Genomic DNA, 18569 nt, shown 5'->3' with positions numbered 1-18569 from the left:
TTGCTGTATCCCAAATAGTCAAAAGACAATCCTGCACTGTACATACATTTACAGTGCTGCAGGAGATTTTCTAATTCTAATTTCTGACCTCTTTTATGGAAAACTAGATCCCTCAGAGTATTTTCCAACATGCATGGAGGGAATCTTTACAGTTATGTGGCACGAGGTTACAAACTTAAATTTAAGTGTAAACTATGAGCAAAAATAACATGCAGACGTTAACGTATAGGCAAGTAACAGGAAAACGACACTTTCACAACACCGAGTCCCCATCGACTAGTCTCGACCCCCCCTTCAGTCACCCTCTGCATTATTGAAAGGGGCGGTCTGGAAAGAGTCTAAGCGGATCCTGCGGGGTTTTGTGTGTGTGACTGTGCGTGCGTGTGTGTGTAAGAGAGAGAGAGAGAGAGAGACGCAAGAGAGAGAGAGAGAGAGAGAGAGAGAGGGTTGGGGGGAGAGAGAAGGGGAAGGCTACCGTGTCATCGCCTCTTGATGCACAAGTGCTGTAGGCGGGTGAACCGTTATTGTCACTTTGCTCGCAGCCAGAACGACCAGTCTGAGCGTCTTTTTTTTTCTTTTGCTGAAGGTTAATACAAACGCAGTGACATCCAGCCGACATGGGGAAGGTGGAAGGAGGAATGAAATGCGTGAAGTACCTTTTGTTCGTGTTCAACTTCATCTTCTGGGTAAGTGCACCTTCAGCGTTACGCTGCGTAATGATGAGAGTTGTGCGTAAATAAACAGCGAGCAGCAAGTGCAGCAGAGCAGAATAGTCTCCCCGCTCAGCTGACTTTCACACCCACGTGGGATTTGAACGGCGATGCTTAGGTGGTTTACATTTTAGGATTTATCCTCCTTGTGTGCTTTATTTAGTAGTTGTCCGGGCATGGTTTCAGGCTACTCTGCGTGGCGCGGAAAGGGTGACAGCTCGAGGTTTTTCACTTTTGGCTCACCGGGTTCAAATCAGATTTTCCACAGAGGAAAAACCCGCCCCCTTTTTCCCGGGGAAGCGTGTTTTTGAAAGGAAGACTGAATGAAAAGACAGAGAGACGGAGAGAGATTGAGGCACTGCATGGAAAACGAACTTAGCGCTTGGCTCTCTGTGCCACTTGGCTTCATTAAAAAACACTGTGAAGCTGATTGATAAAGTGACGTTATGACCACAGGTTCCCTCCCTCTGCTTCCTCTTGTATTTTTTTTTTAAAGGCAGCACTTGGGCACTGAGGAGGAGGCCCTGGAGAGTCACTTTACTCAAGACAAACAGTCAGGTGGATGTGAAAGGTGTGTGTTTGTTGGTGTGTCTTTGCACACACACTTTCTGTCTCCATAAACCCTGACATTCCTGTTAAAGTCCATTCATAGTCTCCAGCTACACTCAATAACCTCAAGTCTAGAAGATCCTCCTTGTAGATATCTTTGTGTCGTGCATATTTGGGTGCACTTTGGTCATGGCTCATGGAGAAGTTGTGTTTGTGTGAGAGCGAGAGATTTTCCAGCAAGCATCTGTGGAGTTGATCAGGCGCCGAGTACACTGTGAATGGATCCATTGTGACAGCAGGACAATAGCATAATTTCAGTCTGCTGCTCCTGCCTGGCTAAGAAGCAGAACCTGTCGGAGCCCTAAATGCCCCAGTCCCACCACTGGGTTCCCATAAGTGTGGATACGCAACGGAAGACAGGTGAAGATGAGGGACATAACAGAGAGGGAGGGTGAGAAAGAGGATGGGATACTCTGGAGAGGGAAATCTTAGTGCAGAGTGTGGGAGACCGTGAATGTGATGGTTGGGGAAAAGGGTCACTGGGAGATTGAGAGGGATATTCATGTGCGTGTATGCGCGGCCACATGTCAAAACAGGGACAGTTGGATTGAATGTGACCCAGATAATGATAGGAAACAGATCAGTATGAGGATATTGGAGTATTCTGTGGATGCATGCTGCCTCAAGACTACAAATGAAAATCTTCTCTTCAGTTTCCATCTGCGCAGGAGTTCTGCCCTCAGTTTAACAGCGATAACCCACCATTTATAATCACAGCATCCCAATCCCCCCTCTGGGCTGCAGCTCTTCTCTGCTGATTGTGGAGTGGGAGATGAAGAGAAGTATGTGAGTGATGAAAGCGGGTGGAGGAAGGGCAGATATGATGCCTATCAAATCCCCCCATGAGGCCTAGTTGACAGTAGATCAGAGTCTGTTGACCACTGAGTGCACTCTACAGACAAACACCCTGAAAACACAGATATTTTATTTATTATTTTTTCTGATGAATGAAGACTGACACCTCTCTGACTTTAGGCCACAGTCGCATGGTGTAGTTAGCTTCCTGCAGAGCCCAGTTACTATATTTCAGCTGGACACCAATACCTTGACAGCTTGTCTGGCCTGTGTTTGTTATCCGTTGCCCTATTTAGTCAAAAATTAAGCCTGCGAGGTAAACAGTGCAGGGCAAACATTACTTCACATTGGTATCCTCTGAAAGTGTATTTTCCCATGGATTTTCCCCTCCGTGTTCTTCCTCTTCATCAAAAACAATGTCATGTTTTGGGAAAACATTGGCTTAATGCTTAATTTGGTTTGTTAATGAAAAAATATTTGGTTAATAGTCTAACAGAAAGCAATTGTCTTTGTCCATGTACAAAAAAACCCCAAAACACATCTGAAGTTAGGATCGTTTTTAAGGCATTGTTCACGTTAGTTTCAGGATCCTCTGTCTTACTCTGTAGTATCTAACACATACTAAATGAATATTAGATAATAAGTGACAAAAGATCAAATTTCTTACTTCAAGTTAAGTTTGAGTGCTACCCAGTTCGTTTTGCATTAATAATTTAATGAATACCATTGTAAATAAAGTACCAAATGTCTTATAGGACTAAATTTCAAGTAACATCATTCAAAACAACTGAGTGTCACAGGTGCCAGAGTGTTCAGATGTGCATTTGCAAAATGAAGCTTATAATGTCCCATTTTCGTGTAACACCAGGTATTTATGTGACACTTTAAAAGCAGAAGCAATAGTACCTCAGGGGCCATCAGCTCATCCTTAAATGTAACAACTACCAACGTTTCAGAACAGGAACCAGCCACAATGTCACAATAACGTCAGGGCTGCTAAGGTAAAAGATCCTCCTTTTAGTAAGCATTAAACCTGCTGTCCATGTCATTCACAATTTACAGTATTAACAATACTGAAAATGGACTATTTGCAATCATTTAGAAATAAGACTTAGTTAAATGGTTCAAGGACATGGCATTAAAACCCTGTGATGCTAGTAACTTGTTCAATTCGGCATATTTCTATTTACCGTTATACCAGAAAATGTTGTTCATGCACATGATTTGCAACAGTTTTCTAATATTTTACCCAGGAACTCTGTATAAGTTTAAAATTCAGAGTCGTAACATTCACTGACTTAAAAATCAGGGCTAATTCTGAATCTCCTTCCTGCATTCAACCCTACAGACATGTTTCATAGTGGAGGTCGATGTGTGCCGCTGCTCTCCGCCACTCCTGCCTGAGTACAATGGGATTTACTCCACCCATAATTATCTCACTCCTATTTACACTTTCCTCCTGCCCTTCATTTTTAATGTGCCATCGCGTCTGTTTTCTCCAAACATGTGCCCGACAGAAGGCTATTTTTGACCAGCTTAAATCACTCACCAATTACTGCCGGATTTTAAGAAGTAGTTTGTTTTGCTTTCATATACTATTTTTGCTTTAATTTACAGTAAAGCCCCATTTTTTGTTTTGCTTTTATCTGACCTAGAGAGCGGATAACGCCGCAGACTGTCTCTGACCAAGACCACAACCCAGTGTCAGCTCAGCCCCTGTTCTCATGGAAATTCCCCTTCACAAAAACACTATTTAACTGCACCGTTAAAAAGTCAGGCCTTACACTGTAAAAGAACCTCAATAAAGCGTCGACACACAGATTTCCATTCCCGCCTAGGAATATCCAGACACACAAACTATCTTCAGAGGGACAGAAAGAGGACACAGGGGACTTCTTATTCTCACTTCCGTGTGTGTTTTCGAGAAATGTAGACTCTACAGAATCTGTATCGGACGCAGGTTGGAGTTAAAAAATGCTTCTGTTCCTGCAGGCAGAGAGAAAAAAAAAGATAAAGGCTCCTCTAATGACTTGCTCTCTTTTTTCCTCTCTCCCTTCCCTATTTCATTCTCCCCTTCATTGTGTCTGTCGGTTTCCCTCCTATTGTGCATTAAAGCATATAGTCACAGGGAGACAGTGGGTCTTTGTCCTTTGGGTGAGACCGGGAGGGAGATTGGGTGGGGTACGGAGGAGGAGGGGGATACGTGGGGATAAATCAGGGGGTGGGAAGGGAGGGTGTGTGGGTGGTAAAGCTGGGGGGTATGAAAGCAGAGAGGGTGTTAATGGGACCACTGGGATAGTCAGCCTCATGAGTGCTAGTGTCAGGATTGTATTTAGCATGTCAGCCGCTGACTGTGGCGTTTTGAAATCTGGTTTTGAAAAGGCTTTTAAATGGAGCCATAATAGTAATGAGGTTTGGCTGCGCGCTAACCTCCTTTCAGCTGCAAACCAACCACCTGCTCCTCCACACAGCACGATGCACTCGGGATGGATGGACAATAGCTGCTACTAACTCAGTAGGCAGCAGGCCTCACCTCGCACTTCCACCTACACCCTCGCACCATCAGGTGTTTGGACGAATACCGTTGTTAAATGGATCCAGAGCGACTCTTCACGTTAACCCAGTCTAGTTCAGTAGATCTACAAGCTTCTCTCTGCTTTATCACTTTAGACCAGCTAATCCCGAAACCCACCGAGAGCTCAGCTGTCCCATACATCACCACGCATGACACTAAATCCTCCGTTTGGGAGGAAGCCGGCTTCCCAACACCTGTCCCATTCCGAAGCTTTACAACCGAGCTCCTGGCTTCACTTTAAACCACCACCGTAAAATATAACCTGTGGATGGTGAGGATGAGTAACAGAAGACAAAAAAGAGAAATGGCAGAACCGGAAAAAAACAAAGCAGATTTCTTAAACAAGAGGTTCAAAAGCAATTTTAAGATGAAGCCTTTGGATAAATTTGGCAGCAGGGGTTGTTTTTTGAAATAAACTCACTTAAAAGAGCTTGAGGGCATAAAAAAACAAACAGTGGTCTACCTAAATTCTAGATCTAGGACACAGAGAGACCATGTGACAAGCACTCCTAAATACTCTCCATTTAGACAAATCATTTTATTCCTCTTTGCACGCACACACACACACACACACACACACACACACACACACACACACACACACACACACACACACACACACACACACACACACACACACACACACACTGTGTTGTTTTGAAGCTCAACTTGAAGGTTTTCAGACCGGATTATCCTCAGGGGGTACGAGCTGAGTGATCATTAAAAACCTCTCAGTATTGATCTGTCAGTGAAGCACCCACCACAACTTCTGTCCTTGAAAGCATCTCAGATTTCTGAAAAAAAGAAAGAAAGAAGAAAGAAAAACTGCTTTTACCTCAGTGTCTTATGACTGTTGCTCTGCAGTAACAGCCTTGAGTATGATTTCGTTCAATGTATAGTGATGGAGGTTGAGATGAAGGAAAATATGAGCAACATGGAACCACATTTCCAAACAAACAGCCTGTTTAAGCTCAAGGTGCCGTGTTGCTGCCCACAGCCAAGCGGGTCATTTTCTCCTTACTGGAAGACTGCTGAGCGGCATTTTAAAGTTATATAACTTACATTTACTGGGATCTATTAGTCTGGAGAGTTTAGATGAATGACCCATAGTGCAGACTAATATCTGGACCCATTGTTTTGACACCAGATGTAACATTTTAGCCATTTAACTCTTAGTGAAATCATACCTCTGTTGCCTGCAAAGTGGAAAGGGTGGAAGGCCTGAGTGGAAAATCACATTCAGAGAGTGTTAAAGAACTGAGGGAGTGAATAACATGCCTGTCCACTGTTGAGCTTAAGATGAAAAGAACATTGCATTTGTGATGAAAGCTGAAACAAATTCACAAGAATGATGTCAGATCTAAGACCAAGGATAGAAACTGTGTGAGAAATAGGCCTCATTATGTAATACAAGGCGGAAAATTGACTATATTTCTGCAACCAAGTGCCAGTTTATCTAGTCATTACTGTACATTTGTCACCAGAGGGAAGGAAAAGAGCAGGATTGAGTCTTTATAGTAGTTTGGCCACAGTTAAACACCTGAATCACAACAGTGCATGGTTGCTCACCCTCCATGTGTCTACAAAAGTCATTTATTTTTGTTTTATTTGTTCTCCCTTTTCATTTTTCTGTGATCAATGTGGTTTTTATAGCATCTTTCCTTTCTGTCTCTCTTCAGTTAATGGGATCCTTCGTTCTGGCCGTGGGGCTGTGGCTGCGTTTTGACCCAGAAACTGTCTCCCTGCTCAGCGGCGATAAGGCTCCAGATACCTTCTTTATTGGTGAGTGCTGCAGCACAGCCTCAGCTAATCTCTGCAGGCAAGGAAGGCACACTGTGCGTAACAATACACTTAATCACATTCAACACAAGGCTGTTGATCCAGTACATGTGTTGAACAATTCTCTACATGTTTTGTCAAATAAATCTGTTCAAGTGCGGTTGCTGTCAGCTAAAAAATGATAAATTGAGTATTTGTCACCGCATTGGGTTGTTTTTCTTGCAAAGAGCTGCTTCGGGTTTGTGTTTTAAATATATGTTGCTGGGAAACTACTCTAAATGGGTCAAGGGAATGTCTGTTGTTTCTCTCCGCAATTAAAGTCACTGTTATGAATAGAAACTGTGATTTCAGGAAATTTCTTCTTATTTTTGCAATATTTCAAATATAAGGCATCATGACACTACTGTGTTAAATCACAGCAGTTATGAATTCTGCAAAGTGTGTCACTGTATTAACTTGATAAATAGCCTACTGTCAAGTTTTTTCATGCACCCATTAATGTCAGAATTAAAGGTTAAAGTTAAAGTTTCATGCTGGAGATGAGTGTGAATAACAGGAAGTTGCAGCTGCACTTAGTGTGAATACATGAGAAAAACCACAGGTCGGTACACCTCATTTCAACCAGTCACTCTACCCACATGGAAAGAACGAAACAGAGGAGGGTATGAGGGGCATTTTTGCAAAAGATAAGAAAGAACAATCACGGGGGAAAAAAACACATTTGAATGAAATGACAGTGCAGGATGTGGAAGAAGGCGAGGAGAGGAGTGACTTTACAAGGGCTGCTGAGAAGGACATTGTTTTGTGACTGGAGTGCCTTTTCTTACAAAATCTTCTAATTCTGTAAAGGTATTTCATCTCCTGTCCGTGTGACAGTGACCTAGACTCAGACGTCCGTGTGATTTAACCGAGGATGGCCGGCTTCTGTCAGGTCCTTTGAGGTTACAGTGCGACACATGGCTTTGACAGTGAGAGCGAGTCCCACAGGCACAGCTGAAAGCGCTCAACAGTTGCTATTCCTCGTTCCCATGGCGTCAAATCCACACAGAACTGCTCTTTTCTTTGTGCTTTGAAATGATGTACGATAAAAACAAGACCTTAACTTCAGATTAAGAGGAAAAGGGAAAACCAATGTAATGTTTTTCTTCAAAGTAGAGACAGTTTTGTTGGCTTTATACCACAAGGGAGTGCAGAAGCATCACTTTTTGCTAAATTAGCACCACAAATTGAACTAACAACTGAAGAAAATGCCACTCCCAGCGTAATCGTTGTGTTCTATGTAGACACGGCGAGGAAACCTAATGAACCGTCTTGTTCCCACCTGAGCCCATGTTACTCAGGGGCTCAGATGGAGATGCAGCTGTTACCTGGGAACCGACCTCACCTGTATGAGAGCTCACTGGTGGGACTGTACTGCTGAGCTCATCCCTGTGCTTCCTAATGAGATGATAAACGGGAACTAAGACAACATGAAGCATCCCACTTAGGCCTCTCTTTAAATCAGACTCTTGCCAACAAAGGTGTTTATAAGGCATCTCATGTAAGGACACTTTTAAAAGGCACGATAAATGGGTCTACTGCTAGACCACTGCTGTTATGTTTTATTTATGGCACACTATATAAAAGGTACATAAACAATAACAGAAAAAAAAAGCAAAAAAGTCACACAATTTCTACAACATTTACACAACAGTAGCATCTCTGGAGTGAAGCTGAGCAACACTAAGAAATGAATATTGCTAAGTTCCCACATCCATTTATGTTCCAAGACACATCCAGGTCCTGATGTTTGTGCTGGGATGCAACACTGTGCAAGAACAAAACCTGTATACTCTCTCAAATCTGTCCTGTTTATTTGGTTTGCATGGACGCAGCCCTTCCATTTGTACAACATCTCCTTAAGGCAGTGTTGGATGGAGAGTTGGAAGTCAGATTAATAAGTTTCTTAGCAACACAGTTGCAGAATGACCGGCACATCAGATGAAAATTCAATGGTCTGCTGCTTGGGCTTTTTTTTTTTAGCGCTTTGGCTTCAACTTTCATTCCCAGCTCTATGCTGCCACCTTTTGGTGACTCAGTGAAGTAACTGCCAAATGATTGAGCTGGGAAAAGCTGAACACAAACTGAGTCACTCAGAGAAGCCAAGTAACTGCACCGGCTTTACAGGCTGATATGTATTAATTATGTTAATCTGTACAGTATATCAAACTAAGTGGTATTCTAATGGTTGTTTTCCATATCGATAAAAACCCTATTTAAGCACCTTTTTGTTTCCTGTCACCATTACCGCATGTAAGCGACAAATTTTGTTATTTTTGCTGTTTCCCAGGTGTGTACATACTAATTGGTGCTGGCAGTCTGGTGATGTTAGTAGGTTTCTTTGGCTGCTGTGGAGCTGTTAGAGAATCTCAGTGCCTGCTGGGTTCAGTGAGTACAACTTCACACAAATTGTAGGCGAAAACTGACATGAAGTGCACCTTTATGCTATATTAAATACTGAATATCAACCTTGGATGTTATTTTTGCAGTTCTTTGCCTGCCTGCTGATCATCTTTGGGTCTGAGGTGGCTGCAGGAGTGTTTGGATTCTTAAACAAGGACAAGGTACGTTTATAATTTTTACCCATTTTAGAAGTTAATACGATGTTTTGTGTCCAAATAGCACCCAGTCACTCAGTCATTCTCCTCCTTGCAGATAATTGAAGATGTCCAGAACTTCTACACCAAGACCTACAATGAGAACAACAACGGCACATTGATCATGTCTTACCAGAAAGTAGTACGTAACAAAAAACTACATATTTAAGATAGCATTGCTTAAAAGAGCATTGCTTTTATCATGTTTTGTCCTTTAATGTTTTTTCCCCATTTTCAGCTGAACTGTTGTGGAACCATCGCAAGCCCATGCTCTGATCCTGAACCAGATAAAGTAAGATCCATCATCAGCTCCAGGCTCGAGGCGGAAATGAAACTCTCCTGCTTTGTTGTCTAATGAATGAGTCACAAATACAATACAGAACATCCTGATTCACTTGTACTAAACACCATTTGACTCCTGTGCTCTGCAGGACTGTGAGACAGGCATCAAAGACTTCTTCAACAGTAAACTCTACATCATTGGATACGTGGGAATTGGCATCGCTGGAGTCATGGTGAGTCAGGAGAAGAGAAGAAAAGCCATAAATCATGCACTCTGTTGTGACTGAGAGTGATTTCATTTCTGTTTTTTCTCGACAGATCATTGGGATGATTTTCAGCATGGTGCTCTGCTGTGCCATTCGCAACAGCAGGGAGGTCATCTAAGCTGGATCCGTCACCTCCTCCTGTGTCCAGCCCCTGTACAGCACTTCAGCTCAAATGTCAACTCCTGTCCATCATCCAAGCAGGGACCCAGGAATCAGAACATGTTCCAAAAAATTCCTTTTCACTATGGTGCTCAACCCCTCTCTCCTGGCCTGTTCTTCCAATTATTTCCTTCCTAGAATCACTCTTTATTTATGCCCAGTCACACGTTAAGTAGTATGCTCTACCTTTCATAACATCCTTCTAAGACTTTCACATATCCAGTGGGAACTGTACTGTTTCTAATTACCTGACAGCTTGTGAAATTGTTTTTCCTCATGGCCATTTGGCTACAGATGTTAACCCACATACTGTCACAGTAGTGTCAATGCTTTTTTCACATAGCCTTGACACTGACCCCTTGACTGTGGGAAACTTAAACCTGAGAGAGCAATCTGAGGCCAAAGCAGCTGAGTTTGCTTATCCGGCCGCCCAAAAATGAAAACACACGCATAGACATGCACGAACATACAAACACAGCAATGTTGTGTTACATGAGACGGCAGCCTTAAAAAAGGTTTTCTGGCTTCTGGAAGCGAATTCTGATTGGTGGAATCAGAGTGGTGTGTCAAAAGAGGGAATGACTGGTGAGTGTTCCAGATGCATCCATCATGCAACCCCAGCGCTTTTACTAACACATTAACGCTAAACACACACACACACACACACACACACACACACACACACACACACACGCAGTGGACTGCTCGAACCACACAGGTTGTACTCTACAACCAAGATCCAGTTGTTGTAAAGGAATAGTTTAACATTTTGCTTTATATTAATTATATAGGCATGGGAACATGATAAAAGGTAAAGAAGCATTTTCTCCCAAAATGTCAAAGTGTTTCTTTAAACAGCTACACCACTGGCTTGCTCATTATAGTCGATTTACCACAAGTCATGCATGCTTGATTGATTACATTTCCAAACTGTGCAAACAAAGCTGGTGTGTGAGATTCAAAAAGCTACCTTAAGTGGTAGTAGAAGTACATTTATAAATCAAAGATTCTTCTCTGAGGTTGAAAATGATCAGTGAAAGTATACATGGTTTGAATTTGTAAAAACTACCAGTCAGATGCCCTTTTTGTCTCTAAACGAAAGTCCCTCATCTGTTAGGCCATGTGACCCAGTGTCATGAATACCACTTCCTAGTTCTTCTCTGATAATAAATACGCTCTCTTACATAAGAGAATACCCTCAGTCTCTGTTGACTGTACAGACGACCCAGATCATGTGGCCATGTTTACAGGCTAAACATATACTAGCCTGTCAATTGAGTATAGGCACTGAGGCGGTGAACTTTGGATGTCCATGCCAGGCCTTTGACCTGTTCTCACTTCCATCTTTTTTTTCCCCCTCTGTACCTTAATAGTACACCTCCCATAACAAAAAGCAAGAAAATAGTCCCTCTAACCTTCAGTAACCCCCATAGACCTCAAATCACTTCATTCATCCATGTCAGATCAGGCCACTGTAAATTCTGTATTGTTTGTTCCAAGTGTCAGGACTCCATTATGTAAATATGTGTGGATTTTTTTTTTTTTTTTTTGTAGTTGTACATTATTTGTGGCTGGTGTGTTAGTTCCTATTTAACATGCTGTGTGTAGACAGATTTTTGCAGTAGTTTGTACAGTGTTGTAGTCTTGACAGTGTTTGAAAATGTGGTCAAAGCAAATCCACTTGGCTAAAACAGCTTCTTAATGTGCCTTTCTTTGATAACCAGCTATCCGGTGGGCTGCAGGCTGTCTGAGTGTAGTAAGTAAATGTAGCAAAAGTGTACATATGTTCGTAGAGTTGGACTGCAACGAACTGTCACAGGCATTCGATGAGTAGCACATATTTGCTCGACTCACTGCTGTTGTTTCGGCGTGTCGCTCCACTGTGTCTTCTCAGCCAAGAGGGCTGAAGTGGCAACAATTAGCCTGCCAACTATTTCAAAAGCCTTTTTGGTGCAAAGAAAATCTGTTCTTAGGACACTGAGCAATGAAGTTGAAATTCAAATGATCATGCTATATTGGATGAAAGCACTGGTCAATATTGCTTTTTTGTTGTTTTTTTTTTGTTTGCTTGTTTGTTTCATTTCACTGTAATGTGACACAAGTGAGGAGACAACAAAAGCTTACTTACCACTTTGGGATGCCAGTAGGCAGTGTTTACTCTGAGGGACTGAAGCAACACTGAAGAGTCACTAGACTGTCACTTCAGAGGCTCAGCGGAGTTTCAACAGTTTACTCCTACTCGATCCCCGAAGCTGTTGCTGTGTTCCTCGGTTACGTTTGTTCAAGCAAATCTGGAGAAGCAACACACTCCGGAACCTAAAAAAAGCACAGTCGAGCCTTTCATAGATGATTGTGTGTTAATTTATTTTCATACCATTCCAGGCTTCTCAGGAATATGGGTGTTTGAAGTTCAAATAAAGGTTTTAAGGTTTTACAGACCTCCCTTGTGTCTTCTTCCATCTAAGAGACTTACACATTCTAATGTAGCCAGATTGTAGTTATTTGCAATTACATTGAAATCTGGTTATCTTTTGCCAGAACTGACACAATAAGAACAGACTTGTCTATATTAATGTTTCAGCTTTTTTGTTTTTTTAACGAAAATATTCTTGCATATACACTTCTGATTCAGTCAAGAAGCATCGCAGCATGTGGGATTTTTGTATACTTAATAACTTGTGAATTCTTTTAGCATCTGAGACATCGCTCGTGGTACTAGTCTACCATTTCACACGGGGCCCGAGTCACATATTGTGCTTGCTGCATTGGTTTCAGACCCTGAAAATATACCAGCAACTTCTAATTCTTTCCAGTAATGAATAACAGTCTCCAAATCTTGCCAAATGTCGCTTAAACACACTGATACTTTTACTAGAAATGATAAGAAAATGGCATTCTATGACAGAATTTGCTGTGTTGACGCTAAAAAAATACGTCTTTTTAATTCCTTGTAACGGAAAAGGATGTCTAAATGTAGCAGCATATACTGTACTCGTATGTGTAAATTTAGAAGGAATCAGTGATGCCCAGGAAAACCAGCGATATCCCCTGTGATTCAGTATGTTTCCAGGTTTAGTTGCATGAGGTTCATGCCGGAGGTTCACCTTTCTGTACTTGAGCTTTAAGGACAGCTGAATGTTCAGCTATGGGAATAGTTATGCATACAATGTGGCAGAGGCTCCAGGACTACCCAGTGTAAAGTTACCCCAACACAGCAGTATGAGCACTTTTACTGCCAAAACCCAACCACGCCTGTGATGCATGTGTAGAGGAGTAGTGTAAGACCTTACAAGCTTGCATCAGAAAAAAGCATTCAATCTGCCTGTTTCCAACAGCCCTACTGACTGAGTGATTACAGACTTTAATATGCAGCTACACGCACTCCACAAACAACACAAATAAGCACAGCATTTATAAATATTTATTCACCATTTAGAAATCTGTATTTACATGCATAATTCCAAAATGAAATTAAAAAATGATTATTTTCCCAACTGGCTGGAACGCTGTTGGTGTGTTGAAAGGTCAAAGCTGCTCTCGGTTTGAGTCGCACTTGCACAGTTTGAGAAAAGTGAAAATAATACAAGATACATATTTACATTGATAAAAGCACTGAAAGCATTTTGAGCCATGAGGTTTTCCAGATGAGACCAACATTGCACTCTGGTTTGCTTATAAACAGCCTAACATGACACATTTGTGTGTGCTCCTGACCACCAAACCATAATCAACTACGAGAACATGGTGACATGTTCAGGAGATGTTGCTCTGTTTTTCAGAAGACTTGGTCCCAAAAGCTTCATGAATCCATCAGTGAAGTCTGGTCTGCTATCGCTTTACTTTGCGACCATCAAACACTTTCCATTTCCTTTACCACAAAAAGGCAGTTCTTCAAAGTCAACTGCAAAAGGCCTCATTGATCTATTTACCCACTGAGCTCAAGCTTGAATTATCAGAATTTTGTAGACTGCCATAGAAGAGATTCATAGTGCAGGGTAAAAATCACTTCAGCCACAGTCCGTCCATCCATCCATTATCTATACACCGTTTAATCCGCTGTAGAGTTGCGGAGGATCTGGAGCCTATCCCAGCCAACTCAGGGCAAAGGCAGGGGACACCCTGAACAAGCACTTCAGCCACAATGTTTTCTGAAAATGTAACTCCGGAAATCATAATCATCACTCCTTTTTACTCAACTTAATGCAACAAAGAATCCGAGTGTGGCAATCTGGTGAATAGACAGTCCAAAAATTTAATTCATTCCAAGTTATGACCACGTAAACAATCTGTCCCAGATCTTTTCCCATCCAAGTTGTTTAGAGGATGCCATGGGGAAATCATGTTGTGGAAGAAGTTACTTGGCAAATTACCTCTACTTTAAAAACAAATATATTGTATATACATAGACTGGAATCAACATCCATGCCTTTGTTTTACATGTAACCTTTTAAAATAGCACAAAAGATGTTCAAGTAAAGTTTCAATATCCTGCCATTCAGACTTGGTGATATGTGACAGGTGGAGGGATGTGCAAGTTAGGATTACAGTCAAGGTTCAATAATATGGGGTGCTAAATCTAAGAAAATAGAAGGACAAGTTTGGGGTGTACAAGAGTACAGCCAAGTCTATTCTGAACAAAAAGGTGATCAAAAAGGTGAAGCAGCTCCTTTTTCTTGCAATAAGCTCTGCCGAAACCTACAAACAGGTAAGCTTCTGTCTCAGTCTCTGCGATAAGAGATAGTCCAGCTAAAGGCTAAATTTGAAACCATTCTGAAATAACATGGCTTCTCTCTCTGGTCCCTTTAGCATTTTATCCCAAACCTCCAACAAGAAAGAAGGTACACAGTAACAGAGAGCTGAGCCCATTGCTACGCCCAGGGCATAGCTGCCGTAATTTAATGAGACGGCAGAAAGACTTGGAAACAGCTTGTTTATGCAGAAGTGATGTTGTAGGGAGTATACCCCAACAGGAACTCTCCAACACCGACAAAGTACACAACCTGGGCAATGCCAAAGAGCGGAGCAATAACCAGAGCCCGGCAACTGGCACCCTTGAGAAAAGCTCCGGGACCTTCTTTTTTCAGGATTTTCCTGCAATGGAAAAGTAAGCACAAAGTTAGAACAACACCTATTCTATTCAAGCCACCCCTGGTCAGGAGAAAACCATAGTCTTTGGATGTGTTGATGGAAATCCAGTGACTAAGATGTGATTACCTGACACAGTCCACTACTCCATTGTAGGTTTCTTCATTAGCTCCTTTTTTGAGTGATTGTAGCCTTGTCTTGACCACTGTGCAACACACACAAGATTTTCTTTAGTTAAGAATATCTCAAATATGTACAACAATTTAAGCTTTCAGATAAAATATAACTAGTGTTTACTTCCTGGTCCTCCAAACATTGGCCAGTTATTTGCATAGACTTAAGCTCTCACCATCACAAGGACTGACGGCCACAGCAGCAATCGATCCAGCCAAGCAGCCAGACATAAAGGACCAATAGAAAGGCACAGATGGGTCTTCAGATGAATGTTGGCCAAGCTGGTGCAGATGTGCAAAAAGAGGGAAGTACACAACAGAAAACGGGATGTCCCTGAAAAGGAAAAACAAACGTGTTTGCATCAATAGTTAGCAGGCAAAAAGACAAAAAGTTGGTTAAGTGCTCGCATTAAATCCTGTCTTGCCTCATGAGTGTGGCCCCAAGTCCCCTGTACAGTCCAGTGACTCCTTTGGTCCTCAGCAGCTCTTTGGTGATCTGAATGGCGGACACTCGCATGACTTGAGGGCTAGCGTTATAGGAGCGGCTAAGAACGGCACTGGTCCCTCCCATCTTCAGAGTTGTTACCACACTAGGCATCACCCTCTGCTGGGCGGCTGGCAGATACAGAAAACATAACCTTTGTTACGGAGGCAGTAACATATCATTCCAAAGGCATATGACGGTGTGTTCCAACTTCACAGCAAAGTGTACTTTAGCTGTAGATGGCCTTACCTAGCCTCCCTGCATCCTGTAGCTGGATCTTGAGCATCTCCATGGGTGTGGTGATGGTGACCTGACACATTCCTGCACAGCATCCTGCCAACATCTCCTTGAAAATGGTCAACTTACCCCTGAGGACACATTTGCAATTTGTTAAGAAATCAGAAATTAATTGGAGCAAAATGTAGGTAGGAATCAGTTTTCTCTATCTAGTGCTAATTACCCATCTCTGCTCAATTGGTGGCGAAAGAAGTCATTAGCAGCTAGCTTGATGGCCTTCTCTGGAGTGACCAGAGTAAGATTTACAGCAGCACCTGGAACAAGAAGAGCGGCTCATGACAAACTTAATTCTAATGAAGCAAAAAAAAACAAAAACAAAACATCACTTTAATTGACACGTTTGAGATCAAGTTTTGTACAGCAGCAGTAAGAAGCAATATGTCTGAAGACCAAATTAATTCCACTTCTGGTATTGCAGACATATGGTTTGTGCCATAATTTCACTGCAAGCTGTGCATTAACCGAACAACAGAGTTTGTCAGTAGGTCACTGTGAGCCAAAACATTTCCATTGTCCCTCAAAATGAACCACTGACCCACTGAACTATTTATGCACTTGTTTACATGGAATTTGATCCAAACACTGGGATGCAGCACAGCATCTTCGCTTGGACTCTGAAAATTGGCCAAGTTGGCTCAGACCAGATGAGAACATATTAGTTCTGATATTTTTAGATATGATTAGGCAACAAATCACATCTTAGATTTCAATGTCTTAATATCTTTGCCAATTTAAATAACAAAAGTAGACTAAGTCCCTCCTGTGTATAGCTTATTAAGGGTCAACAGTCACTCATTTCTACTGCATAGATGGACATTCTGTCAAGCCTTACCTCTGTACATGCCGAAATAGCCTTCAGATTTAACTGTCTTAATTAAGCAATCCATCCTGGAAAAAAAAACAAACAAGAAATAGATTAACTTCACAGAGAATATATATTCTGCTATGTTAAATTTTGCTTTTCTGTCATAAGACATGTTGAGTTTGAATAAATTTTAATAATCTTGACACTCCGAAGGCCTCTATAAGTTGGGGACATCAGTGTTTGTTGAATCAGGTTGTCAAACTTGACTGACTGGTAGACAGCTGACTGTCTTACATGAGGAATAGACTGGCAAAGACACATGGTGCAAAGAGGCTATTGTATGTGCATTCTGAGTCAGGATAAAGAGCAGGGTTTTGACACAGCTATCTTTGTTTTGGCAGGTGCAGTTCGTACATGTTCTTGTAGAGTTGCTGCCCGCTGCGCTGGTTCTGCAGTCGGGTCTTGGCCAGGTCGATTGGGAACACACAGGTGACTCCTACCATGCCTGCAATCCCTCCGTTGATCAGTTTGGCTGGTAAGCTGCAGAATGACAAGTCACAACGGGTGTGCAGCAATCATTTCTTTGGTTTCTTTTTGGGTCGCTTTCAGGTGAGTTAACAAAACCTGCTGAACCTGAACTGAAGCGGTATAATGTGGACTGATAGAAGTTCATTATGCTTCTTTAAGCGTGTATGTCGACCATATGTGAAGCCTTAGGTTTGCAACAGAACTGGGTGTAGAGTGACTGTCTCTGGTAATCCAAAAATAACTTGTTGACAGAAGAAAACAAACAACATACACATATGAACAAAATGTTACAAACATAAGTCTTCCAGATTGAGAGAAACAACAGATGGCAAACTTCATGTGTTTACCATGTAAAAATTATGGAATTAAATGATAAAAGAATGCTAAATTTCTGTTTTTCTCTTTGAGCAACATGCATATCATTCTGGAAAGGTTCATACCTAATCTGCTGTTGCTGGGCCATGGCTCTTGGTTATTGGGTGCAAAAAGTTGGTCAGCACAAAGGAGGAGGCCGCAGAGAGAGAGCAGGCTGACAGTCCCTGAGAGACACTGAGCAAGGCAAGAGTAGAGAGAAGCTCAGGGTTATATATATAGAGGCAAGGCCCAGCCCTGCAGATCCAAGGATAAATCCGACATCACTCCCCACCCATTGCAGCGGCAGCCAAGAAATAGAGCCAGGGTCAGTCATCAACCTACCAAAATCAACCCAGTGATTCATCTGCCTACTGTGTGAGGGAATCATTTTGAACCAGCTCCGCAGCTCAGAGCTTCACAGTCACAAACATTGACTCATATAGTGGGTGAAATCACAAATAAAGATGATATAATTAATTGTTTATAAGATATCATACTTGATTTAATGCTACCACACAATTTAGGTTTGGAACCAAATTTTCCACATTTTAAAGATGTGCCATGCTACTTTATAGGCCGATTGGTTATAGTTATTGACAAGTGAAAGTAGTGAGCTAAAAGACATGAATGCAGTACGTAAATAAAGGATGATTACAGTTGCCTACCTTTAAATGCTGCTCTTACTCGGCTGTAACAGAAGTCCATCCGTCAACTCTTTCTTTCTTTGCACTGCTGCCGGATGGAATGAATGGATGGAAAGTGCAAAGAAATTCATGCAACAGCTTGTTCCTTTCAGACCTGACCTGGCCAATGAAAAGGCTTTCTTTGTGGAATGGGATGAGCCAACTCTTCTCAGCAAACTCAATAGGCAGAGCATGATGCAACATGCTGAGGTTGTGAGTTAATGCACAGTACCAGTCAAAGGTTTGGACACACCTTCTCATTCAATGCTTTTTATTTATGTGTATTATTTTCTACATTGTAGATTAATACTGAAGATATTTACAACATAATTCCATATGTATTATTTTA

General features: G+C 41.9%; 2 protein-coding genes across 2 annotated transcripts; one reads left to right on the top strand and one right to left on the bottom strand.

Moving 5' to 3' along the window:
- The first annotated feature begins 466 nt into the window (after positions 1 to 466).
- Positions 467 to 12250, top strand: LOC111573867 (CD9 antigen-like). The gene is made up of 8 exons (XM_023278218.3): positions 467 to 686; positions 6369 to 6471; positions 8798 to 8895; positions 8997 to 9071; positions 9163 to 9246; positions 9343 to 9396; positions 9536 to 9619; positions 9705 to 12250. The coding sequence occupies exons 1-8, from the start codon at positions 618 to 620 to the stop codon at positions 9768 to 9770; spliced, it is 633 nt and encodes a 210-aa protein (XP_023133986.1). The 5' UTR covers positions 467 to 617; the 3' UTR covers positions 9771 to 12250.
- Positions 12251 to 13214: 964 nt separating this feature from the next.
- Positions 13215 to 18352, bottom strand: LOC111573862 (mitochondrial glutamate carrier 1-like). The gene is made up of 10 exons (XM_023278211.3): positions 18203 to 18352; positions 17624 to 17732; positions 17070 to 17195; positions 16683 to 16738; positions 16014 to 16104; positions 15803 to 15921; positions 15495 to 15684; positions 15246 to 15403; positions 15026 to 15101; positions 13215 to 14902 (listed from the first exon to the last, which is right to left on the bottom strand). The coding sequence occupies exons 2-10, from the start codon at positions 17644 to 17646 to the stop codon at positions 14743 to 14745; spliced, it is 999 nt and encodes a 332-aa protein (XP_023133979.1). The 5' UTR covers positions 17647 to 17732; positions 18203 to 18352; the 3' UTR covers positions 13215 to 14742.
- Positions 18353 to 18569: the final 217 nt, after the last annotated feature.

Source organism: Amphiprion ocellaris, chromosome 8, assembly GCF_022539595.1.
Source record: "Amphiprion ocellaris isolate individual 3 ecotype Okinawa chromosome 8, ASM2253959v1, whole genome shotgun sequence".
NCBI classification, from domain to species: Eukaryota; Metazoa; Chordata; class Actinopteri; family Pomacentridae; genus Amphiprion; species Amphiprion ocellaris.
This window is presented reverse-complemented; position numbering and strand designations above follow the sequence as displayed.

Coding starts and splice junctions, on each gene's coding strand:
- LOC111573867 (XM_023278218.3), top strand. CDS start 618: ATGGGGAAGGTGGAAGGAGGAATGAAATGCGTGAAGTACCTTTTGTTC. Junction 9,072..9,162: donor GATTCTTAAACAAGGACAAG/GTACGTTTATAA, acceptor TCCTCCTTGCAG/ATAATTGAAGATGTCCAGAA. Junction 9,397..9,535: donor CTGATCCTGAACCAGATAAA/GTAAGATCCATC, acceptor TGTGCTCTGCAG/GACTGTGAGACAGGCATCAA.
- LOC111573862 (XM_023278211.3), bottom strand. CDS start 17,646: ATGGCCCAGCAACAGCAGATTAG. Junction 16,105..16,682: donor CTATTTCGGCATGTACAGAG/GTAAGGCTTGAC, acceptor TTCTTGTTCCAG/GTGCTGCTGTAAATCTTACT. Junction 15,404..15,494: donor CTTGGGGCCACACTCATGAG/GCAAGACAGGAT, acceptor TTTCCTTTTCAG/GGACATCCCGTTTTCTGTTG.